This window comes from Salvelinus namaycush, chromosome 40, assembly GCF_016432855.1.
Source record: "Salvelinus namaycush isolate Seneca chromosome 40, SaNama_1.0, whole genome shotgun sequence".
In the NCBI taxonomy this organism is placed as follows: domain Eukaryota; kingdom Metazoa; phylum Chordata; class Actinopteri; order Salmoniformes; family Salmonidae; genus Salvelinus; species Salvelinus namaycush.
Genome location: NC_052346.1, coordinates 6321290 through 6347898, shown reverse-complemented (window position 1 = coordinate 6347898; position 26609 = coordinate 6321290). Strand labels below are relative to the sequence as shown.

Sequence of the window (26609 nt, the reverse complement as noted above, 5' to 3'; positions counted from 1 at the left end):
CCACAGGAGAAACCAACGTCTTAACCATTAGACAAAGAGGAAACTCCCTTTTGGGCCATGGGCCGACACTGATTATGAAGTCGCAGGCAGGGCTTCCCCATCACGAGACCATGAGCAACCATGAGCCCGACTCATGACAGCTACACACAAACACAGTAAAAAGAAGTTAAACAAAGGAAACTCATATTCACCTTTTTTCAGACCTAAAATTACCCTTGTTTCTTTCAAGGTCTAACGGATGTCACCAGGCAGGCTATAACTCCACCCATGCAAAACCTGCTGATTACAAGGTCCTGCGTAGATTGTATTTTCAACCAGCAACTATTAGGAAATAGCACTGATTAAAAAAATCATACTTTTACAGTTTTAGTTTCATCAGCTGTTATGACACAAAACACAGGAAACATAATTTTGACTGCACTGGGCCTTTACTGTAAAATATAATTTTGTTCGAATTTTTCTTTCTTCTTCTGTGATGGAAGTTTGAAGGACCCTGTCCCTCTCTTGGCTTCAAGCTCCAGTGTTTGGGACAGATTTATGTCCGGCTTTAGCTTGGTGAGGCTCCTGGACTGCCGTGGGGAGCAGAGGATTATTGTGTTATTATTGTGCCATCGCCAGCCGCGAATGTTGAATTCCTGAAAGAGCGAAGATATGAGAAATGATTCACGAGCACACAAAACTTGCTTCAGTCACGTTTGTTCATGAATGAGAAGCTGGCTGTATGTTCCACATATAGGATTTCCTAGACATCAACAATCAAACTGCTTCGACAACAATAGAGCTCACACTCAGATGAATGATGAGCATATTGATTGCTGGTACACTTTATGGTACTGTACTTAAGTATTTATTTAAGGCACATTTAATTCTTTCGCATATACTTGTACTGAGGCTTGCTCATGGCAGTGGCTGCATCTGCACGGGCAGGATGATGTGGGCGATGGCCCAAGGCCTGAGTGGTTATCCGCTGAACGGGCATCATGCCAGGGCTGGAACTCAGCTGAGCCAGTTGGTTGCTGAAGTAGTAGACAGCTGCATCGGACTGGGCCTGTGGAATGTACACATTGAAGTAAAAGGCTATATGGAATTCGAAGTTAGCATTTCTCAATAAAATGTTCATTACTCATGTCCAAGTTGGATATATTATTTTCTGTATGGACTCTTGTTTGGATTTACCTGTGGAATAGGAGGCTGGTAGGAGTTGATGATGGGGTTGGGCACTGCCATGACACTGACCATCCTCTGCTTGTACCTGTCTGCCAGGTATTGTTGGCGCTGTTCCTTGCTCTGAGCCAGGGCCACGTAAAGCGGCTTGGTGCCCACGATACGGCCATTCATCTCCGTCACAGCCTTGGTGGCCTCCTCGGGGGATGAGAGGGAAACAAAGCCAAAGCCTTTGCTGCGGCCGCTCTCAGTCATCACCTTGGCGCTGATGATTGTTCCGAATTCAGAAAACGCCTTCCTTAAACGGTGATCATCAAAGGCATCATCCAGGTTCTTTACAAAGAGATTTATACCTCTGTATTTGGCCTTGGGATCAGGCTTCTTCTGCCCAAACTTGAGTTTCAGCAACGTCTGGCGCTCTGCTTTCTTCTGGGCGCGGCCTACATATATCAGCCTCCCGTTTAGCTCCTTCCCGCTCATCTCATTCACGGCTCTCTGTGCATCCTCAGGCCTCTCGAAGCAAACAAAACCGAACCCACTCGACTTCCCGTTATCGTCTTTCATGACCTTGACACTAACGGTTGGTCCATATTTCCCAAAAAGCTCCATCAGTGTCTCATCGTTCGTGTCTCTGCCAAGATTCTTGACAAACACGTTGTTGAACTCTCTGGCCTTGGCTCCAAGCACCTCCTCTCGCTCTTTGCGTGACTTAAAGCGCTCGATAAACACCTTTTCGTTATCCATTAACATGCCATTTAATTTCTCGATGGCTCTATCAGCAGCCTCCTGGGTCTTGTATTGAATATAACCATAACCCTTGGAATGGCCATTCTCGTCACAAACTACCTTGCTAGAGTAGATGTCTCCAAATGCTGAGAAGGTCTCGTACAGGTTTTTATTTGTTATAGACTTCTTGTCCAGGTTCCTGATGAAGATGTTTCCCACCCCACTCTTCCTCAGGGTACGGTCAGGATCAGACCTCATGATGCGCAGATATCTTCCTTCGAGCATATCATTGCTGAACATGAGCAGGGCACGCTCAGCATCGTCTGGCTGATAAAAGTTAACGTAGGCGTACCCGAGGGAACGATGTGTAACCCGATCCCTACATACACGGACAGAAGAGATTGGTCCGGCTTCACGAAACATCTTGTTTAGGTCTGCCTCGGTGACGTTTTGGTGGAGGTCACCAACATACAAAGAATTCATTTTGGACCTAATTCACACGTTATCGAAGCTAGCTCAAGAACACAGAATGACAGGTGAATGAACAGCTGCCACGTGTTTAAATTCCCGGAACTGACTCGTTTGTGATGTCATAAGTGATGTAGCGTCAAATCCAATTCTGATGTGCCATCTTTCCTTTATTGCATCATAGCCATGTAGTTTACAGGATTTAGATAGCAGACAGAAACTTTTCAATTTTAAACACATAAATACATGCACGTCAATCTTTATTTTATAACAGTTTGGGAAGCCAGAGAGAGATATATAGATATAAATGACTAGTATAACTTCGACACAGAATACACATGGCAAACACTAAGCATGTTCTCTTTATCGATGGATAAAAGCATGCCAAATAATAAAATAGAAACTAGTAGGAATAGTGCAGACTCACGTTAGAAGAATAGCATTTGGTTCACAGTCGTTCCACCTTCAGTGAGAGGTTGAATGAGCAATACCCCTGTAAAACTGAACCGTTTAAAAATGTAATAGAGCTCTGTATCACTCAGGTTTGCTATTTATATCGGTTTGTATACTACAAGTGGGATGTTATTCATTTGTATGCTGTAAAGAGAGCCGATGAGTATCAGGAGAGAGTAAATGCTTGAAACAATCTCCCGTAGCCAAACACAGCAGTCTAGACTAGAGAGAGACTAGGACTCTCTCCTCGCTGACGCTCTCCTCCCTCTCCCATTCAAATGCATAACATATTCCTCTGCTGCCTTTGTGACAACGAAAATGATATCACATGTGCACACTTCTCCTTACTCCACTCAGAGTGCCTGTTTCGTTTCTCCCTGTCGCACGCAATCAGCATTATTTACAACAGTCACCTCTAGGAAGAAGAGAGAGCGAGAGACACACACAAAGACAGAGAGAGACAGAGAGAGCGATAGCGAGAGAGAGACAGAGAGACAGAATAAGAGAGTGGAAGATGGAGAGAGAGAGAGACCATTCTTAATGGCTGATCCTGTCTCTGTCCCTCGCTAGGCTGGCTGGAGGCCCTTCGATCACATTGTAAACATACAAGATCCCCTGTCGTCCCCAGCCATAACCCAGCAGGCCATAACCCTGCTCATCAAATTGCTAATTAGAAAAGCCAGGGAAGCCTTTGCATGTGGCTTTTGGACTGATACAACTTTCAGACCCTCCTCCTCCCCTGCCTGCAAGAGCCCCAGAGGGACAGTGTAGAACTACACAAATTTACAATGAAACACACACACGCACATCCACACACTGCACTACAGTAGAACCATCCATCTATCTCCATCACGTAGATGCGTGGTACACCTTGATAACAAACAATTCAGAACAGCAGGGCACGCAGGTCGCACGGTTCGCTGGGGGGGGGGGGGGGGGGGGGGGGGCAGAAAGACTTATTTACATTCATAGTAAGTAACCGACATGTGACATGTCAGTGTCAGGCTCGCTCTGAGCTCTTTGTGTGACATGACAGGACAGGACAGGATGCATCGGAGAAGATACTTAGAGAGCTATGTTATGTTCTGTTCCTTCTCCGTGGCCTGTTTCCACGGTAACACATCAGTCCCTCTCCTGACAGTGATGAGTGTCATGGAGCTAATGAAAGGGAACTTCTTCTTCTGTCCCTGTTAAAACGTCAGGACGTAGAGCTAATTGGCTTTGAGTAATTACTAGGAGTTGAGGTGCACTAGGCGCACTGGGACGGTATTTTGGAGTTCCCGCCTGCCCTGTGGATTTCTGCTTAAGCTTCAGGTCAGGAACATACTGGACCTTCAGGTCAGGAACATACTGGACCTTCAGGTCAGGAAAATACTGGACCTTCAGGTTAGGAAAATACTGGACCTTCAGGTTAGGAATATACTGGACCTTCAGGTCAGGAACATACTGGACCTTCAGGTCAGGAACATACTGGACCTTCAGGTTAGGAACGTACTGGACCTTCAGGTTAGGAACATACTGGACCTTCAGGTCAGGAACATACTGGACCTTCAGGTTAGGAACATACTGGACCTTCAGGTTAGGAACATACTGGACCTTCAGGTCAGGAACATACTGGACCTTCAGGTCAGGAACATACTGGACCTTCAGGTCAGGAACATACTGGACCTTCAGGTTAGGAACATACTGGACCTTCAGGTTAGGAACATACTGGACCTTCAGGTTAGGAACATACTGGACCTTCAGGTTAGGAACATACTGGACCTTCAGGTCAGGAACATACTGGACCTTCAGGTCAGGAACATAGTGGACCTTCAGGTCAGGAACATACTGGACCTTCAGGTTAGGAACATACTGGACCTTCAGGTTAGGAACATACTGGACCTTCAGGTTAGGAACATACTGGACCTTCTGTTTATGTAATGAAGGGCTGTAGTTAAATAGAACGCTACTACAGCAGTACAAATTACCTAGTCTCTCGTTTAAATGGCCAGCACGCAAGCTTTGGTTCTGGTTGGGGAACATACCTTCTATTTATGTAACGAAGGTCTGGACTTGCCACTACTAGGTTACAAATGATCACGGAACCAGAAACAAATATTGCATGGGCTGGTCAGCTAACAGTGTGTCACGAGAGATTACAGCACCGACGACCAGGACGAACTAATGAAACTACTGTATGTGTGTCAATTCACTGGGACATGCAACTGTCAAACCAGCTAAAGCAGAATTCTTTGAGCTTGATTTGTGTGACAGCTTGAATCTCCTACTGGAATATTGATGGGGTTGTGTCTCCCGCTCAAAGTCGGTCTCCAGTGCAATCTTTATTGAGATAACGTTGCACATGAGTGAATGTCGAAGCAAGACATTCTCACAGGAAGAAATGGCTTTTCCCTGAGACAAACGGTAGCCTCCTATGATTTCATGGCCTACTAGCTGACGGATTCTAACGACAACAAAAACCGTGCAAGGACTAATGAACAATGTCATGTTGAATATTGTCCGATTTATAAAAACAAGAATGGGGAGAAAATAAAGAACATTGTCATTAATGCACATGCATCTCTTTTACTTTCTGTAACAGCTGAATGCTCGAGGGCGAATGTAATTAGAGTTCACAGTACTTCAGCAAAACGAGGAAAAGCAAAAAGGATTCAATTAACTTGTTCATTATCCTTCTACTAGAGTCAGATACAATACAACACGCTGTATGTAATAACCCTCATATAATAGGAACACGATGTTTAGGAGGGAACTGATGACCCCCAGATGAGACTTGGACTGCGTCCTAAATGGCACCCTATTCCCAATTTAGCACACTGGTTTTGACAAGGGTTTATAGGGCTGTGGCAAAAGCAGTGCACTTATATAGGGGATAGGGTGTCATTTGGGACACAATCCTGTACAAGGCTGAGGGGGCCTAGAGGGGAGACGGAAGTCATTGAAGATTAGAGAACATGCAAGGAAGGGATAAAACACCAAAGTACTGTAATGTAACTGGAAACTTTGTCCTCTGCTCTGCGTCCTCTGTAGTGATTACATCAACAATTCAAAGATGAGATAAAAATGGTACACAAAGTTTATGAGAACGGTAATTGGAATTTCTTTCTTCTTCTTCTTGATGAGTTTAAGTTGGGCCTCGTCCTCCCTCTTCCCCTCAACTAACTCTCTCCACCCCTCCTCTGCTCTCCCTTTTTCCTATTTCTCCTCCTCCTCTCGGCCCGTATCCTCTCATGCGAGGCCAGTATGGTGTGGTGGGTCTTATGGCCCTCTCCTCCCATCTCCCCCTAGCACTGGTTCATTGATCCTGCTGGGCATAAGGCGAGGTGCAATGATGTCAAGAATCTACCCTCAAATAGCAATAGGATTACCAAAACAATGCTATGGAGCCAGACCCTGGGCTTACCGCTCTCGCAAATGACCTCCACAGAGTTGAGAAGTACCCCGATCTTACTCTTCTTTCCTCTTCCCTTTCCCCTTCCCTCCCGTCCCCAACCACCAGCCCCCCGCTACTCTGCATGGTCCCGATCTGTACTGGTGAGATGGAGAGGCTAGGAGGAGCGGAGGGGGCGAGGGGGTCATGCTACGGTCTCCCACTATGACACACCCACACCAGCACCATGAGCCCTGCATGCCAGCTTTAACAGCAAGCACAGGCAGATATCCCTCACAGCTCTCTGAGTATGCTTTTCTAACTGCACACGGACAATCCGATAGGCCCCTACAGCAATATATTTACTTGTATGTTACTGTGTTCTAGCCACGTCAATGTGCTCTGACTCTGCCCTCTTGTCTCCCTCTCTCTCTCTCTCTCTCTCTGTCCCTGTGGTATCCAGCACAACCCTTTAGTCTGAGGAGAAGACAGTCCTTTGGGAGTCCCTGAGCTACTCTGACTAAGCAAATTCCTCTCTGGGTGCTCTCCTCCTCTGGAGGGCAGATTGAAAGCCCTTTCCCCACGACCCTGTGGCCTTTTAAGACGGATTACTGAGGGTGGGTAGTGGCTTCTGATCCTGCCGTGGTCTGAAGTGGTACGACCCCACGCTGAGCAGGCTAATAGGCTCTCTATGGCTCTCTAGCTACTGTAGCTGGGAGAGCCTTTGGCCTCAGAGTGCTGGGATGCTGACGGAGAAGTGGAGAAAGGGGGTGATAGGGCCAGGAAGGAGAGGGTAGGGGGAAAGGAGTGGGCGGGGATAGAAGGGGGGAGGTAGGGGAGGAAAGGAAGGTGGTGGGGGGGGGGGGGTCCAGGAGTCAGAAGTGAACGGCAGCCTTGTATTTTCTAGCTGGGAGAAAATAGCATCCTTTGGTCTCACACCACTGGGCTTCTGAGTAGAGGGGGGATGGGGGGTGGCAGAGAAAGTGGGAGGTAGGGGTCTAAATGGGGGAGGTAGCCCTGGAAAGTAGAATGCTCAGAATAATGCAGAGTGAGAATAGGAGGGGGGGCATAGGGGGGTGGAAGGGATTCTGTAGTTCAGGGGTCAGTAGTGGAGGGTAGCTCTGGGATAAGGGGGAGGGGGGGGGTCAGTAGCCCTGTAAAGCGCCTGCCTCTGGGGCTCTCTGGCGGGAGTCGGGACACCCCACGCCAGGAGCCAGACTAGAAGTGTCTGGGTATTCCCAGGCCTTTGTTCTTGTACGGCTCAGCCTCCCTCAGTACAGTCATGGGACACAGTCACAGTGGCAAAATAGGCCGGAACACTCTCTTCTAATAAAGCTGAGGTGTGATCTGACACACACACACACACACTTGTAGACGTACGCACACGCAAGCAAGAGTGCAGTACACACGGAAGTAAGGACGCTCGCACGCACAGACACTCACACGCCTTCTCCCTTATATACATGCATACACAGACCATAAGTCCAACAATGGCTGTCTTCAACGGAGGGCAAGTCTCTAACATGAGCTCAAACATCATTGCAAGAATAATCTTCCCAAAAGGAGACATGTCAGTCTCCAGTACTCCTGTGTGTATGAGGTTGAGAGAGGAGTAATATGATTGGTTACAAACCAGGAAGCCAGAGGAGTTGTCGAGGAGACAGCGGAAGCGACAGACGAAGTTCCTTTCCAGGAAGGAGGAGTTCTCTGGAGGCAGCTGGTCGGGGTTATAGGTCACCAGGGACGAGCTGGGGACTGGTTTTCCATCTGAGGAATAGCAACAAGACAAGGACAAAGTCAAATCACTATATTCAATGGCTACTTCATTTGTGGTCTATTAATATGTCTGTTTAACAGAGTTTAACAGGGTTCCGATGCTCCTACAGTACGGTATGTTTGGTGAGTGTGTGTATGTGCATGTGTGTGTGGGTGTGTAGCTCCAGTCTGTCCCTCCCTCTTCTCCATTCCGTCCCTGTTCTAAAGTACCATGGTAACGCTACGGTAGCTAGCTCTAACCCCTGCCTAATTAAAACAGACGGCTATGTGTGTGTTCTAACATTTACCCTCAATGCCATGGAGAGCCTGATAAAGGTCACCTCCCTCTCTCCATCTTCTCAACTCTCTCTCTCTCTCTCCATGCTCTTCCTCTATCCCTCTCTCATCTCCTTCCCTCTCTGCACAGAGCTCAGCTGGGGAAATTGGGGTCAGCTGTTTTTAGGGAAAAGTTAACGCATTGGGTGTGAGTGACTTCAGGCTGACTCATTGCAGTTCTTCGTTTGATCATGTTATCATGTTTTATTTCTCTGCTAGTAGTGACCGTCAACCAGTATGGTGTACACTGTCACTGAATGTGTGTGTCACTTTAAAGTTAAACGACGACTTCACTGCGACTAACTATCATACTGAAACAAAGCATCAAACTGGCACCTCCTTTTTATCTTTAGTTTTTTTCTGCTAGTAGTCCACCTCAGCCCTTTCCACAAGTTCAATTTCAGTATGGCATATATATGCTACCCGGATAAAGCACTAAATAAACTTCAGTTAGTGCTAAATACGGCTGCTAGAATCCTGACTAGAACCAAGAAATTTGATCATATTACTCCAGTGCTAGCTTCCTACACTGGCTTCCTGTTAAGGCAAGGGCTGATTTCAAGGTTTTACTGTTAACCTATAAAGCGTTACATGGGCTTGCTCCTACCTATCTTTCCGAGTTGGTCCTGCCGTACATACCAATACGTACGCTACGGTCACAAGACGCAGGCCTCCTAATTGTCCCTAGAATTTCTAAGCAAACAGCGGGAGGCAGGGCTTTCTCCTATAGATCTCCATTTTTATGGAACAGTCTGCCTACCCATGTGAGAGACGCAGACTCGGTCTCAACCTTTAAGTCTTTACTGAAGACTTATCTCTTCAGTAGGTCATATGATTGAGTGTAGTCTGGCCCAGGAGTGTGAAGGTGAACGGAAAGGCTCTGGAGCAACGAACCGCCCTTGCTGTCTCTGCCTGGCCGGTTCCCCTCTCTCCACTGGGATTCTCTGCCTCTAACCCTATTACAGGGGCTGAGTCACTGGCTTACTGGTGCTCTTTCATGCCGTCCCTAGGAGTGGTGCGTCACTTGAGTGGGTTGAGTTACTGACGTGATCTTCCTGTCTGGGTTGGCGCCCCCCCTTGGTTTGTGCTGTGGTGGAGATCTTTGTGGGCTATACTCGGCCTTGTCTCAGGATTGTAAGTTGGTGGTTGAAGATATCCCTCTAGTGGTGCGGGGGCTGTGCTTTGGCAAAGTGGGTGGGGTTATATCCTTCCTGTTTGGCCCTGTCCGGGGGTATCTTCGGATGGGGCCACAGTGTCTCCTGACCGCTCCTGTCTCAGCCTCCAGTATTTATGCTGCAGTAGTTTATGTGTCGGGGGGCTAGGGTCAGTTGGTTATACCTGGAGTACTTCTCCTGTCTTATCCAGTGTCCTGTGTGAATTTAAGTATGCTCTCTCTAATTCTCTCGTTCTCTCTTTCTTTCTCTCTCTCTGAGAACCTGAGCCCTAGGACCATACGTCGGGACTACCGGGCGTGGTGACTCCTTGCTGTCCCCAGTCCGCCTGGCCTTGCTGCTATTCCAGTTTCAACTGTTCTGCCTGCGGTTATGGAACCGCCACCTGTCCCAGACCTGTTGTTTTTCAACTCTTAATGATCGGCTATGAAAAGCCAACTGAAAATTATTCATGATTATTATTTGACCATGCTTGTCACTTATGAACATTTTGAACATCTTGGCATAGTTCTGTTATAATCTCCACCCGGCACAGCCAGAAGAGGACTGGCCACCCCTCATAGCCTGGTTCCTCTCTAGGTTTCTTCCTAGGTTTTGGCCTTTCTAGGGAGTTTTTCCTAGCCACCGTGCTTCTACACCTGCATTACTAGCTGTTTGGGGTTTTAGGCTGGGTTTCTGTACAGCACTTCGAGATATTAGCTGATGTACGAAGGGCTATATAAAATAAACTTGATTGATTGATTGATATGTCATCTGTAAATTTGCAACAGAGCATCAAACATACATCGCTAGCTAGTAATGTGAAAGGCTCACAGTGGCCTTGGACAACTTTGTGAAAATGCGTCGGGCCCGGCATAAAAGGGGGTAGACAGTGAGACACAGTGTAAGACTGACCTGGGGGTGACTCCACCTGCTGGGGCACGGCCGGTGGGTTGAGTGCCCAGTGCAGGTTCCTCCTAAACTCCTGCTGGTCCTCAGTGTGGATCAGATCAAACACACTCTGGTGCATCACGTCCGTCTGGAACAAGGAGAGAAAGAGAGACGTCTTTGGAACGGTCACGTGTACCAACACATAGGACTGGGAACTATTGTCTGACTTCCTGAAAAATAACCTACACACAATTGAATTCACTCCTGTAGAATCAGTAAAATGATGCTCTCACACACACACACACACACACACACACACACACACACACACACACACACACACACACACACACACACACACACACACACACACACACACACACACACACACACACACACACACACACACACACACACTCGACCCCTTGTTTTGTGGGCTTGCAGTGAGGAGGAAGGTTAGGGCATGAGCTGGACCACCTCAGAGAGTTGGTGACATGGACACAGCACAGCCTGAGGTTCCGTATCACACTAGCATCTCAGTGCTACTTCTCATTACCATACACACAGCTCCACAACAGGCAGCCACATACATCCAAAAGGATTTCGGTCAGCGCTGTAGATGTGAAGTGATGGTTGTTGAAATGAAACAAGGCCTGGGAGGTGTGGCTCACACTGTGGGAACATTTCTTCTACAGCAGCTTGTGCTTTCAGTGCCTTGCAAAAGTATTCAGCCCCATTGGGCGTTTTTCCTATTTTGTTTCATTACAACCTGTAATTTAAATGGATTTTTATTTGGATTTCATGTAATGGACATACACAAAATAGTCCAAATTGGTGAAGTGAAATGAAAAAAATTACTTGTTTCGAAAAATTCAAAAAAATAAAAAAACGGAAAAGTGGTGCGTGCATATGTATTCACCCCTTTGCTATGAAGCCTCTAAATAAGATCTGGTGCAACCAATTACCTTCAGAATTCACATAATTATGTTAAATAAAGTCCACCTGTGTGCAATCTAAGTGTCACATGATCTGTCACATGATCTCAGTATATATACACCTGTTCTGAAAGGCCCCAGAGTCTGCAACACCACTAAGCAAGGGGCACCACAAAGCAAGCGGAACCACCAAGACCAAGGAGCTCTCCAAACAGGTCAGGGACAAAGTTGTGGAGAAGTACAGATCAGGGTTGATTTATAAAAAAATATCCGAAACTTTGAACATCCCACGGAGCACCATTAAATCCATTATTAAAAAATGGAAAGAATATGGCACCACAACAAACCTGCCAAGAGAGGACCGCCCACCGAAACTCACGGACCAGGCAAGGAGGGCATTAATCAGAGAGTCAACAAAGAGACCAAAGATAACCCTGAAGGAGCTGCAAAGCTCCACAGCGGAGATTGGAGTATCTGTCCATAGGACCACTTTAAGTCGTACACTCCACAGAGCTGGGCTTTACGGAAGAGTGGCCAGAAAAAAAGCCATTGCTTAAAGAAAAAAATAAGCAAACACATTTGGTGTTTGCCAAAAGGCATGTGGGAGACTCCCCAAACATATGAAAGAAGGTACTCTGGTCAGATGAGACTAAAATGTAGCTTTTTGGCCATCAAGGAAAACGCTATGTCTGGTGCAAACCCAACACCTTTCATCATTCCGAGAACACCATCCCCACAGTGAAGCATGGTGGTGGCATCATCTTACTGTGGGGATGTTTTTCATATGGCAGGGACTGGGAAACTGGTCAGAATTGAAGGAATGATGGATGGCGCTAAATACAGGGAAATTCTTGAGGAAAACCTGTTTCAGTCTTCCAGAGATTTGAGACTGGGACAGAGGTTCAACTTCCAGCAGGACAATGACCCTAAGCATATTGCTAAAGCAACACTTGAGTGGTTTAAGGGGAAACATTTAAATGTCTTGGAATGGCCTAGTCAAAGCCCAGACCTCAATCCAATTGAGAATCTGTGGTATAACTTCAAGATTGCTGTACACCAGCGGAACCCATCCAACTTGAAGGAGCTGGAGCAGTTTTGCCGTGAATAATGGGCAAAAATCCCAGTGGCTAGATGTGCCAAGCTTATAGAGACATACCCCAAGAAACTTGCAACTGTAATTGCTGCAAAAGGTGGCTCTACAAAGTATTGACTTTGGGGGGGGTGAATAGTTATGCACGCTCAAGTTTATCTGTTTTTGTATTTTATTTCTTGTTTGTTTCACAATAAAAAATATTTTGCATCTTCAAAGTGGTAGGCATGTTGTGTAAATCAAATGATACAAACCCCCTAAAAATCATTTTTAATTCCAGGTTGTAAGGAAACAAAATAGGAAAAATGCCAAGGGGGTGAATACTTTCGCAAGGCACTGTATGTCCCCACAGGAGGTTGGTGGCACCTTCATTGGGGAGAACGGGTTCGTGGTAATGGCTGGAGCGGACTTAAGGGTATCAAATACATTTGACGCCATTCCATTAGCTCCTTTCCAGCCATTCTTATGAGCCGTCCTCCCCTCAGCAGCCTCCAACTGATGACCGCAGAGAAAAAGAAAGCGAGAGCTAGAGGGCGAGAGAGTGAGAGAGAGAGCGAGAAGGAAAGAGAGAGAGAGAGAAAAGGAAAGAGAGAGAGAAGGAAAGAGAGAAAGAGGGCGCGAGAGAGAGAAGGAGAAAGAGAGAGAGAGAGAGAGAGAGAGAGAGCTTTAGGGGGTGTTAATAATTGCTAATACAGCTTAGCCCAACTGTGTACGCAAACATGGATGTTATCAAAAACTGATCCAACCTGAACAAATAAGGCTATTAGAGCAGTTAATCAGCTGGGGGTTAAATCAATTAAAGAAACGTAGGACAGACAGTATACATGCTTATAGAGGTCTGTGATTAAATATGCTATAGATCAGCTCTTATTAAATGATTAACCTGTGTTTGACCTCTCTGGACGGGGTTATCAAATTCTTATCCAGTGGAAATCCTGACTCAAGCAAGCTAAAGCGCTTAGCACAGAGCAGGGCTGGGTACCAGAGGGCAAGAGAGGGCAAGACTAGGGAACGGAGGGGGGCGGAGGTGGGGCAAAAGGGCAGGCAAAGACACAAGGCGGTGTTGGGTGAAGGTTGGCACTGTACAGTAGCACATTTGTTTTCACCTTCATTCTGGCTGCAACTGTTGGGGAAAAGAAGGGGGGCAGGACGCAGCGGAGTGTATTACAGGGCTCTCCAACCCTGTTCCTGGAGAGATAACCTCCTGTAGGTTTTCACTCCCAACCCAGTTGTAACTCACCTGGTTCAGCTTATCAACCAGCTAATGATTTGAATCTGGTGCGCTAGATTTTGTTTGGCACATAAACCTGTAGGACTATAGTTTTCAGTCAGTGTCCCAGCACTCCCTGGGTTGCTCCATAAATAGAATGAAGGCAGAGTTATATTGTTGTCCAACTGGCTTGGCCTAGGCCAGGGTTGATCTAACCTCCTCCAGACTCCCTCTGCGCCATGCTGTGGCTCTGTAGGCAGGCCCAATCCTCCTCTCTCTGTGCGTGTTTGAGCGGCAGTGTGTGTATGATGTATGGCGGGTATGGTGGTGTGTGTGTCAGTGGGTTTGAGTGGCTGATCAGCAGCAGAGACTTACTTGGTGGAATCCCAGGTAATCCTGAATGGTGTGAGAGGAGTAGAATATGATCCCCTCTGCAGTGATGACCAGGACAAAACCATTAAGGGCCTGAGGAGGGAGAACAAGTCACAACAGACAGGAAGTTAGGGAATGTCCCCTCACTGCGTACTGCTATCAAAGACGTTAGAGAGTGCAATTATTTTGGCTGGACAAAGAGGATATAGGGAAGATTGACGCAAATTAATAACAGCTTTCGAATGATCGTGTTTGGTATCCATCACGAGAAGACAGTGACAACCCATATTATAGTGATACATTTGTGCCATTTGGTGTGTTTTGTATTTGACTGCCAACACCAAGCATGTACAAAACAGCAGGACAGACTACAGTGTGCAGACGGACAGATTCCTGAGGACAGGAGGTCGTTCAAACCTGGCCTATTCTGACAGACTCAACTGAGAGAGGGGGAAACGGAGGGCAACAAAAAGAGAAACTGCAAACGGGGGCATGACACCACTTCAGGCCGTGGAGGACAGGAGAGGGGGTGGAGAGGAGCAGTGGAGGAGCGGTGAGGAGAGGAGGAGAGGCAAGCGGCCCCACTCTGAGGACGTGTCACATGAACACAAAGACAGGCTGGAGATGGGGAGGAAGAGGGGGAGGAGGAGAGACAGGGAGAAAGGAAGAATGGGGGGGTCACAGAACCATACAGAGTGTCTCACACTTTGCTATTCCATCTCCCCCCACAATGCTCAGGGGCAAAGGAGTCGTTCTGTCGCTCGGTTCGCTCTAGGTGTGTATACGTGCGTGGGTACACGTTCCCAAAACCAACCGACGGCACTACAGGGCAGCTGTCCTGACACTCACATCCTCTAATACTCCATCATATTCATTTCCAACACGTCAGCAACGAGAACCCCATTACACAATCTGCACTGGATGGAAACCATAGCCTCATAGCCTACCATACACGGTCATTATCTTCATCACGTCCTTTCTTCATGGATGTCACCCAGAGAAACATAACCCAGATAATATCAGGTTGGATGATTCCATCCCTTTAGCAAGTGAATAGCTATTTGACTCAAGTTCTACCTGGCAGACCCAATATCATATTCCCCCAGTTAGCGCTGTGTAGCGTACTACTTAGCTTTTGTCTTGGTAAGCCATAATGCACTCAAGGGCCACAAACTGCTTGTCCTGGCCTGCCTTTATTTCTGTCTTTAAACCTGAAGGCTCCTAGTCCTGTCTGAAACCCTGACATCCATGGGATCCCGAGGAGCCTCGCAGCTGCCGGCTCATATAGTTTCTACTTTATTATGCAGGCCTACGCTCTCTCAAAACATACCCAGAAAGCTGCCACCACCACTGCCACCCCGGGCCATCTATAAGTCCTTCCTTCTCTCCTCAGCAGCCTCCACTTCCTAGTTCTATCTCCGTGGCCCGACGCCCCCACACTGTACACAAACACACAGAAAGCAGAGCGGAGTTCAGGCTCTCTGTATAAATATTTAGATTCATCTGTCTAGCTGACGAACACACAGCCATCTCCCTGGGGGGGGGGGGTCGGGGACATGGGCAGTCACCAAACATCTTGATCAAAAATGTCTTTTTCATATTTCATGGGGCTGTGGACATCATGCACTTGTCCAGGGTGAAAGAACGCTGCCTGCTGTAGCTACAGCGGCAGACAGAACAAAACACAGAGTGGCACGGATGTGAGAGGATGGAGAGAGAGACAAGATCACGAGAGAGGAAGGAAGGATGAAGGGAGATAGAAAGAGAGAGGGATACAAAAAAAGAGAGAGATGGAGTAAGAGAGAGATTGAGAGAGCCTGTTCTAGTCGCCAACATGGCAGAGCTAGTTGTTTGTTTCCCCAGCCTGTATGTTATCTGGTCTGGATGTACGCCCCCTGACAGTGACAGCAAACACTGGAACAGACTGGCAAGCCAAACACTGGAACAGACTGGCAGGCCAAACACTGGAACAGACTGGCAGGCCAAACACTGGAACAGACTGGCAGGCCAAACACTGGAACAGACTGGCAAGCCAACCACTGGAACAGACTGGCAGGCCAAACACTGGAACAGACTGGCAAGCCAACCACTGGCACAGACTGGCAAGCCAAACACTGGAACAGACTGGCAGGCCAAACACTGGAACAGACTGGCAGGCCAAACACTGGAACAGACTGGCAGGCCAAACACTGGAACAGACTGGCAGGCCAAACACTGGAACAGACTGGCAAGCCAACCACTGGCACAGACTGGCAAGCCAAACACTGGAACAGACTGGCAGGCCAAACACTGGAACAGACTGGCAGGCCAAACACTGGAACAGACTGGCATGCCAAACACTGGAACAGACTGGCAGGCCAAACACTGGAACAGACTGGCAGGCCAAACACTGGAACAGACTGGCAAGCCAAACACTGGAACAGACTGGCAGGCCAAACACTGGAACAGACTGGCAAGCCAAACACTGGCACAGACTGGCAAGCCAAACACTGGAACAGACTGGCAAGCCAAACACTGGAACAGACTGGCAGGCCAAACACTGGAACAGACTGGCAGGCCAAACACTGGAACAGACTGGCAAGCCAAACACTGGCACAGACTGGCAAGCCAAACACTGGAACAGACTGGCAAGCCAAACACTGGAACAGACTGGCACAGACTGGCAGGCCAAACACTGGCACAGACTGGCAAGCCAAACACTGGAACAGACTGGCATGCCAAAACACTGGAACAGACTGGCAGGCCAAACACTGGAACAGACTGGCAAGCCAAACACTGGAACAGACTGGCAAGCCAAACACTGGAACAGACTGGCAGGCCAAACACTGGAACAGTATGGCAGGTCAAACACTGGAACAGACTGGCAGGGCAAACACTGGAACAGACTGGCAGGCCAAACACAGGAACAGACTGGCAGGCCAGACGCTGGCACAGACTGGCAGGCCAAACATTGGAACAGACTGGCAGGCCAAACACTGGAACAGACTGGCAGGCCAGACGCTGGCACAGACTGGCAGGCCAAACACTGGCACAGACTGGCAGGCCAGACGCTGGCACAGACTGGCAGACCAGACACTGGCACAGACTGGCAGGCCAGACGCTGGCACAGACTGGCAGGCCAGACGCTGGCACAGACTGGCAGGCCAGACGCTGGCACAGACTGGCAGATCAGACACTGGCACAGACTGGCAGACCAGACGCTGGCACAGACTGGCAGGCCAGACGCTGGCACAGACTGGCAGGCCAGACGCTGGCACAGACTGGCAGACCAGACGCTGGCACAGACTGGCAGACCAGACGCTGGCACAGACTGGCAGGCCAAACGCTGGAACAGACTGGCAGGCCAAACACTGGAACAGACTGGCAAGCCAAACACTGGCACAGACTGGCAAGCCAAACACTGGAACAGACTGGCAGCCAAACACTGGAACAGACTGGCAGGCCAAACACTGGAACAGACTGGCAGGCCAACACTGGAACAGACTGGCAGGCCAAAACACTGGAACAGACTGGCAGCCAAACACTGGAACAGACTGGCAGGCCAAACACTGGAACAGACTGGCAGGCCAAACACTGGAACAGACTGGCAGGCCAAACACTGGAACAGACTGGCAAGCCAGACTGGACAGACTGGCAGACCAGACGCTGGCACAGACTGGCAGACCAGACGCTGGCACAGACTGGCAGGCCAGGCCAAACACTGGAACAGACTGGCAAGCCAAACACTGGAACAGACTGGCAGGCCAAACACTGGAACAGACTGGCAGGCCAAACACTGGAACAGACTGGCAGGCCAAACACTGGAACAGACTGGCAGGCCAAACACTGGAAACAGACTGGCAGGCCAACCACTGGCACAGACTGGCAAGCCAAACACTGGAACAGACTGGCAGGCCAAACACTGGAACAGACTGGCAGGCCAAACACTGGAACAGACTGGCATGCCAGAACACTGGAACAGACTGGCAGCCAAACACTGGAACAGACTGGCAGGCCAAACACTGGAACAGACTGGCAAGCCAAACACTGGAACAGACTGGCAGTGCCAAACACTGGAAAACGACTGGCAAGCCAAACACTGGACAGACTGGCAAGCCAACACTGGAACAGACTGGCAAGCCAAACACTGGAACAGACTGGCAGGCCAAACACTGAACAGACTGGCAGGCAAACACTGGAACAGATGGCAAGCCAAACACTGGCAACAGACTGGCAAAGCCAAACACTGTGAACAGACTGCAAGCCAAACACTGGAACGATGGCACAGACTGGCAAGGCCAAACACTGGCACAGACTGGCAAGCCAAACACTGGAACAGACTGGCATGCCAAAACACTGGAACAGACTGGCAGGCCAAACACTGGAACAGACTGGCAAGCAAACACTGGAACAGACTGGCAAGCCAAACACTGGAACAGACTGGCAGGCAAACACTGGAACAGTATGGCAGGTCAAACACTGGAACAGACTGGCAGGGCAAACACTGGAACAGACTGGCAGGCCAACACAGGACAGACTGCAGGCCAGACGCTGCACAGACTGCAGGCCAAACATTGGAACAGACTGGCAGGCAAACACTGGAAAGACTGGCAGGCCAGACGCTGGCACAGACTGGCAGGCCAAACACTGGCACAGACTGGCAGGCCAGACGCTGGCACAGACTGGCAGACCAACACTGGCACAGACTGGCAGGCCAGAGCTGGCACAGACTGAGGGCCAGACGCTGGCACAGACTGGCAGGCCAGACGCTGGCACAGACTGGCAGGCCAGACGCTGGCACAGACTGGCAGATCAGACACTGGCACAGACTGGCAGACCAGACGCTGGCACAGACTGGCAGGCCAGACGCTGGCACAGACTGGCAGACCAGACGCTGGCACAGACTGGCAGACCAGACGCTGGCACAGACTGGCAGACCAGACGCTGGCACAGACTGGCAGGCCAGACGCTGGCACAGACTGGCAGACCAGACGCTGGCACAGACTGGCAGGCCAGACGCTGGCCAGACGGCAGGCAGGACGCTGGCCAGACTGGCAGCCAGACGCTGGCACAGACGGCAGCCAGACGCTGGCAAGACTGCGCCAGCAGCACAGACGGCAGACCAGACGCTGGCACACAGACTGGAGGGCAGACCTGGCACAGACTGGCAGGCCAAACGCTGAACAGACTGGCAGGCCAAACACTGGAACAGACTGGCAAGCCAAACACTGGCACAGACTGGCAAGCAAAACTGGAACAGACTGGCAACCAAACACTGGAACAGACTGGCAGGCCAAACACTGGAACAGACTGGCAGGCCAAACACTGGAACAGACTGGCAGGCCAAACACTGGAACAGACTGGCAGGCCAAACACTGGAACAGACTGGCAGGCCAAACACTGGAACAGACTGGCAGGCCAAACACTGGAACAGACTGGCAGGCCAAACACTGGAACAGACTGGCAGGCCAAACACTGGAACAGACTGGCAAGCCAAACACTGGAACAGACTGGCAGGCCAAACACTGGAACAGACTGGCAGGCCAAACACTGGCACAGACTGGCAAGCCAAACACTGGAACAGACTGGCAAGCCAAACACTGGAACAGACTGCAGGCCAAACACTGGAACAGACTGGCAGGCCAAACACTGGAACAGACTGCAGGCCAAACACTGGAACAGACTGGCAGCCAAACACTGACAGACTGGCAGGCCAAACACTGGACAGACTGGCAAGCCAAACACTGACAGATGGCACAGACTGGCAGGCCAAACACTGGAACAGACTGGCAAGCCAAACACTGGAACGACTGGCAGCCAAACACTGAACAGACTGGCAGGCCAAACACTGGAACAGACTGGCAAGCCAAACACTGGCACAGACTGGCAAGCCAAACACTGGACAGACTGGCAAGCCAAACACTGGAACAGACTGGAGCCAAACACGAACAGAATGGCAGGCCAAACACTGGAACAGACTGGCAAGCCAAACACTGGAACAGACTGGCAAGCCAAACATGGAACAGACTGGCAGGCCAAACACTGGAACAGTATGGCAGGTCAAACACTGAACAGACTGGCAGGGCAAACACTGGAACAGACTGCAGGCAAACACTGGAACAGACTGGCAGCCAGACGCTGGCACAGACTGGCAGGCAAACATGGACAGACTGGCAGGCCAAACACTGGAACAGACTGGCAGGCCAGACGCTGGCACAGACTGGCAGGCCAAACACTGGCACAGACTGGCAGACCAGACGCTGGCACAGACTGGCAGACCAGACACTGGCACAGACTGGCAGGCCAGATGCTGGCACAGACTGGCAGGCCAGACGCTGGCACAGACTGGCAGGCCAGACGCTGGCACAGACTGGCAGGCCAGACGCTGGCACAGACTGGCAGATCAGACACTGGCACAGACTGGCAGACCAGACGCTGGCACAGACTGGCAGGCCAGACGCTGGCACAGACTGGCAGGGCAGACGCTGGCACAGACTGGCAGACCAGACGCTGGCACAGACTGGCAGACCAGACGCTGGCACAGACTGGCAGACCAGACGCTGGCACAGACTGGCAGACCAGACGCTGGCACAGACTGGCAGACCAGACGCTGGCACAGACTGGCAGGGCAGACGCTGCACAGACTGGCAGGCCAGACCTGGACAGACTGCAGACCAGACGCTGGCACAGACTGGCAGACCAGACACTGGCACAGACTGGCAGACCAGACGCTGGCACAGACTGGCAGGCCAGACGCGGCACAGACTGGCAGACCAGACGCTGGCACAGACTGGCAGGCAGAGCTGGCACAGACTCACCAGACGCTGGCACAGACTGGCAGACCAGACCTGGCACAGACTGGCAGACCAGACGCTGGCACAGACTGGCAGGCCAAACGCTGGAACAGACTGGCAGGCCAAACACTGGAACAGACTGGCAAGCCAAACACTGGCACAGACTGGCAAGCCAAACACTGGAACAGACTGGCAAGCCAAACACTGGAACAGACTGGCAGGCCAAACACTGGAACAGACTGGCAGACCAAACTGGAACAGACTGGCAGGCCAAACACTGGAACAGACTGCAGGCCAAACACTGGAACAGACTGGCAGGCCAAACACTGAACAGAGGCAGCCAACACTGGAACAGACTGCATGCCAAACACTGGAACAGACGGCAGGCCAAACACTGGAACAGACTGGCAGGCCAAACACTGGAAAAGACTGGCAAGCCAAACACTGGAACAGACTGGCAGCCAAACACTGAACAGACTGGCAAGCCAAACACTGGCACAGACTGGAAGCCCAACACTGGAACAGACTGGCAAGCCAAACACTGGAACAGACTGCAGGCCAAACACTGGAACAGACTGGCAGGCCAAACACTGGAACAGACTGGCAGGCCAAACACTGGAACAGACTGGCAAGCCAAACACTGGCACAGACTGGCAGGCCAAACACTGGCACAGACTGGCAAGCCAAACACTGGAACAGACTGGCACAGACTGGCAGGCCAAACACTGGCACAGACTGGCAAGCCAAACACTGGAACAGACTGGCAGGCCAAACACTGGAACAGACTGGCAGGCCAAACACTGGAACAGACTGGCAAGCCAAACACTGGCACAGACTGGCAAGCCAAACACTGCACAGACTGGCAAGCCAAACACTGGAAACAGACTGGATGCAAAACACTGGAACAGACTGGCAGGCCACAACACTGGAACAGACTGGCAAGCCAAACACTGGAACAGACTGGCAAGCCAAACACTGGAACAGACTGGCAGGCCAAACACTGGAACAGTATGGCAGGTCAAACACTGGAACAGACTGGCAGGGCAAACACTGGAACAGACTAGCAGGCCAAACACTGGAACAGACTGGCAGGCCAGACGCTGGCACAGACTGGCAGGCCAGACATTGGAACAGACTGGCAGGCAAACAATGGAACGACTGGCAGGCCAGACGCTGGCACAGACTGGCAGGCCAAACACTGGCACAGACTGGCAGACCAGACGCTGGCACAGACTGGCAGCCAGACACTGGCACAGACTGGCAGAGGCCAGATGCTGGCACAGACTGGCAGGCCAGACGACTGGCACAGACTGGCAGGCCAGACGACTGGCCAAGACTGGCAGGCAGCGACGATGGGCACAGACTGGCGGCATCACACACCTGGCACAGACTGGCAGACCAGACGCTGGCACAGACTGGCAGGCCAGACGCTGGCACAGGACTGGACAGGGGCAGTGGGAACACAGCATGGCACAAGACTGGCAGATGCAGACCACGCTGGAGAGCAACAGACTGGCAGAGCCAGACGTGCACAGCACTGGCAGGCCAGACGCTGGCACCAGAACATGGCAGACCAGACAACGCTGCACAGACCTGGCAGACCAGGACAGCTGGCACAGACTGGACAGACGCAGAACGCTGGCACAGAATGGCAGGCCAGACGCTGGCAACACAGAATGGCAGACCAACAGCATGGAACAGACTGGCGAGCCAACACTGGAACAGACTGGCAGCCAGACACGCCTGGCACAGACTGGCAGGCCAGACCGCTGGCACAAGACTGGCAGACCAGACACGGCATGGCACAGGACTGGCAGGCCAGACTGGCACAGACACTGGCAGGAACAGACACGCTAGGCCACAGACTCACGAGGGACCAAAGACTGGCACAGACTGGCAGACACAACGCTGCGCACAAAGACTGGCCGACACAGACGCTGGAGCACCAGACTGGCAGGACCAAAACGACTGGCAACAGACCGGGCAAGGCAACAGGCCAAACACTGGAACAGACTGGCAAGCCAAACACGTGGAACAGACTGGCAGAGCCAAAACACTGGAACAGACTGGCAAGCCAAACACTGGCACAGAATGGCAAGCCAAACACTGGAACAGACTGGCAAGCCAAACACTGGAACAGACTGGCAGGCCAAACACTGGAACAGACTGGCACAGGCACCAAACACTGGAACACGACTGGCAAGGCAACACTGGCACAGGCATGGCAAGCCAAACACTGGCAACAGACTGCAGCCAAACACTGAACAGACAAATGAGGCACAGAACTGGCAAGCGCCAAACAGACACACGTGGCACAGCGACTGGCAAGCAAACACTGGACACAGACTGGCAGGCCAAAACACTGGAAACAGAAACAGACTGGCAGGCCAAACCACTGGAAACCAACACGACAGACTGGCACAGCCAAACACTAGGAACAGAACTGGCAAGCACAAAACACTGGAACAGCACATGGCAAGGCCACACAAAAGACTGGAAACAAGAAATGGCAGGCAAAACACTGGAACAGACTCGGCATGGCCAAACAACATGGAACAGACTGGCAGGCCACCAGCACACGTCGGCACACCGACTGGCAGGCCAAACAGCTGGCACAGACTGGCAGGACCAGGACGACTGGCAACCGGAGACTGGCACAGAACACTGCACAGACTGGGACACAAGACTGGCACCAGGACCAGACGCTGGCAACAGACGGAGGGCCAGACACGCACAGGACACAGACTGGCAGGCCAGAGCAATGGCACAGACTGGCAGGCCAACGCTGGCACAGACTGGCAGGCCAGACGCTGGACCACAGACTGGCAGACGCAGAGACGCTGGCACAGACTGGCAGACCAGACGCTGGCAACAGACTGGCAGGATGACAGACCACAAGACGCATGGCACAGACTGGCAGACCATGGACGACGCTGCACAGGACGCTGGCAGAGCACCAAACGCCTGGAACAGACTGGCAAGGCCAACACTGGAACAGATGGCAAGCCAAACACTGGCACAGACTGGCACAGGCCAAACACTGGAACAGACTGGCAAGGCCAAAACCACTGGAACCAGGACATGGCGAGGCCAAACACTGGACAGACTGAAGGCCAAACACTGGAACAGACTGGCAGGCCAAACACTGGAACAGACTGGCAGGCCAAACACTGGAACAGACGGCAAGGCCAAACACTGGAACAGACTGGCAGGCCAAACACTGGAACAGACTGGCAGAGCCAAACACTGGAACAGACTGGCAAGCCAACCACTGGAACAGACTGGCAGGCCAAACACTGGAACAGACTGGCAAGCCAACCAACTGGCACAGACTGGCAAGCCAAACACTGGAACAGACTGGCAGGCCAAACACTGGAACAGACTGGCAGGCCAAACACTGGAACAGACTGGCAGGCCAAACACTGGAACAGACTGGCAGGCCAAACACTGGAACAGACTGGCACGGCACAACCACCTGGAACAGACTGGCAAGCCAAACACTGGAACAGACTGGCAGGCCAAACACTGGAACAGACTGGCAGGCCAAACACTGGAACAGACTGGCAGCCAAACACTGGAACAGACTGGCAGGCCAAACACTGGAACAGACTGGCAGGCCAACACAATGGACACAGACTGGAAGCCAAACACGTGGAACAGATGGCAGCCAAACACTGACAGAACTGGCAAGCAAACACTGGCACAGACTGGCAAGCCAAACACAACTGGAACAGACTGGCAAGCCAAACACTGGAACAGACTGGCAGGCCAAACACTGGAACAGACTGGCAGGCCAAACACTGGAACAGACTGGCAAGCCAAACCTGGCACAGACTGGCAAGCCAAACACTGGAACAGACTGGCAAGCCAAACACTGGAACAGACTGGCCACGACTGGAAGGCCAAACACTGGCACAGACTGGAAGCCAAACACTGGAACAGACATGGCATGCCAAACACTGGAACAGACTGGCAGGCCAAACACTGGAACAGACTGGCAAGCCAAACACGGAACAGACTGGCAGCCAAACACTGGAACAGACTGGCAGGCCAAACACTGGAACAGATGGCAGGCAAACACTGAACAGACTGGCAGGCAAACACTGGAAAGACTGCAGGCCAAACACTGGAACAGACTGGACAGGCCAGACGCTGGCACAAGACTGGCAGGCCAAACACTGGACAGACTGGCCAGGCAAAAACACTGGAACAGACTGCAGGCCAAGACGCTGGCACAGACTGGCAGGCCACAACACTATCGCAACAGAACTGGCAGGCCAACACTGGCAACAGACTGGCAGAAACAGCACACTGGCACAGACTGGCAGCCAGACTGGCACAGACTGCAGCCAGAACTGGCACAGACTGGCACAGGACACCAGACGCGGCCACAGGACTGGCAGGCAGACACTAGGCACAGACTGGCAGACAACAAGGGGAACAGACTGGCAGAACCAGACGCTGGCACAGACTGGCAGGCCAGACACTGGCACAGACTGGCAGGCCAGACACTGGCGACAGCACTGGCAGACTGGGCAGAGAACGCTGGCAGACAGCGACTGCAGACCAGACGCTGGCACAGACTGGCCGAAGACGCTGGCACAGACTGGCAGGCCAGACGCTGGCACAGACTGGCAGCCAGACGCGGCACAGACTGGCAGACCAACGCTGGACAGACTGCAGGACCAGACGCTGGCACAGACTGGCAGGCAAACGCGAAACAGACTGGCAGGCCAAACACTGGAACAGACTGGCAAGCCAAACACTGCACAGACTGCAACCAAACACTGGAACAGACTGGCAAGCCAAACACTGGAACAGATGGCAGCCAAACACTGGAACAGACTGGCAGGCAAAACACTGGAACAGACTGGCAGCCAAACACTGGAACAGACTGGCAGCCAAACACTGGAAAGACATGGCAGCCAAACACTGGAACAGACTGGCAGGCCAAACACTGGAACAGACTGGCAGGCCAAACACTGGAACAGACTGGCAAGCCAAAACACTGGAACAGACTGGCAGCCAAACACTGGAACAGACTGGAGCCAACACTGGCACAACACTGGCAAGCCAAACACTGGAACAGACTGGCAAGCCAAACACTGGAACAGGACTGGCAGGCCAAAACACTGGAACAGACTGGCAGGCCAAACACTGGAACAGACTGGCCGGCCAAACACTGGAACAGACTGGCAAAGCCAACAAACACTGGCACAGACTGGCAGCCAAACCTGGCACAGACTGGCAAGGCAAACACTGGAACAGATGGACAGACTGGCAGGCCAAACACTGGCACAGACTGGCAGAGCCAAACACTGGACAGACTGGCAGGCCAAACACTGGAACAGACTGGCAGGCCAAACACTGGAACAGACTGGCAAGCCAAAACACTGGACAGACTGGCAAGCAAAACACTGGCACAGACTGGCAAGCCAAACACTGAGAAACAGACTGGGGCAGGCAAACACTGGAACAGACTGGCAGGCCAAACACTGGCAAACAGACTGGCAGAGCCAAACACTGGAACAGACTGGCAAAGGCCAACCTGGAACAGACTTGGGGCCAAACACTGGCACAGATGGCAAGGCACACAAACTGGCACAGACTGGCAAGACCAGACACTCGGAACAGACTGGCAGGCCAATGCATGGCCAGAACTGGCAGGCCAGACCTGGAACAGACGCAGGCAGACCGGCCAGAGCACGAGCAACCTGGACGACGCAGACAGAACTGGCACAGACTGGCGACCAGACAGCTGGCACAGAACTGGCAGGCCAGACGCTGGCACAGATGGCAGGCAGACTGGACAGACTGGCAGACCAGACGCTGGCACAGACTGGCAGACCAGACGCTGGCACAGACTGGCAGACCAGACGCTGGCACAGACTGGCAGGCCAGAACTGGCACAG

The 26609-nt window shown here is 51.4% G+C and overlaps 2 protein-coding genes across 2 annotated transcripts in view; both read right to left on the bottom strand.

Annotated features, from left to right (window-relative positions):
* The window catches only part of LOC120033436 (aryl hydrocarbon receptor-like), an 81675-nt gene that overhangs the window by 19559 nt on the left and 35507 nt on the right, over positions 1 to 26609 (bottom strand). The window contains exons 5-7 of the mRNA XM_038979796.1: positions 13928 to 14017; positions 10342 to 10465; positions 7818 to 7951 (exon numbers count right to left, since the gene is read on the bottom strand). Coding sequence (XP_038835724.1) covers positions 7818 to 7951; positions 10342 to 10465; positions 13928 to 14017 — 348 coding nt within the window. The remainder of the gene's footprint in view (positions 1 to 7817; positions 7952 to 10341; positions 10466 to 13927; positions 14018 to 26609) is intronic.
* On the bottom strand, positions 101 to 2373 carry LOC120033695 (polyadenylate-binding protein 1-like). The gene is made up of 3 exons (XM_038980128.1): positions 1161 to 2373; positions 882 to 1077; positions 101 to 140 (listed from the first exon to the last, which is right to left on the bottom strand). Exons 1-3 carry the CDS (start codon positions 2371 to 2373, stop codon positions 101 to 103), a joined length of 1449 nt encoding a protein of 482 aa, XP_038836056.1.

Coding starts and splice junctions, on each gene's coding strand:
- LOC120033695 (XM_038980128.1), bottom strand. CDS start 2,373: ATGAATTCTTTGTATGTTGGTGACCTCCACCAAAACGTCACCGAGGCA. Junction 1,078..1,160: donor ACAGGTAAATCCAAACAAGA/GTCCATACAGAA, acceptor AATTCCATATAG/CCTTTTACTTCAATGTGTAC. Junction 141..881: donor ATGAGCAAGCCTCAGTACAA/GTATATGCGAAA, acceptor GTTTGTGTGTAG/CTGTCATGAGTCGGGCTCAT.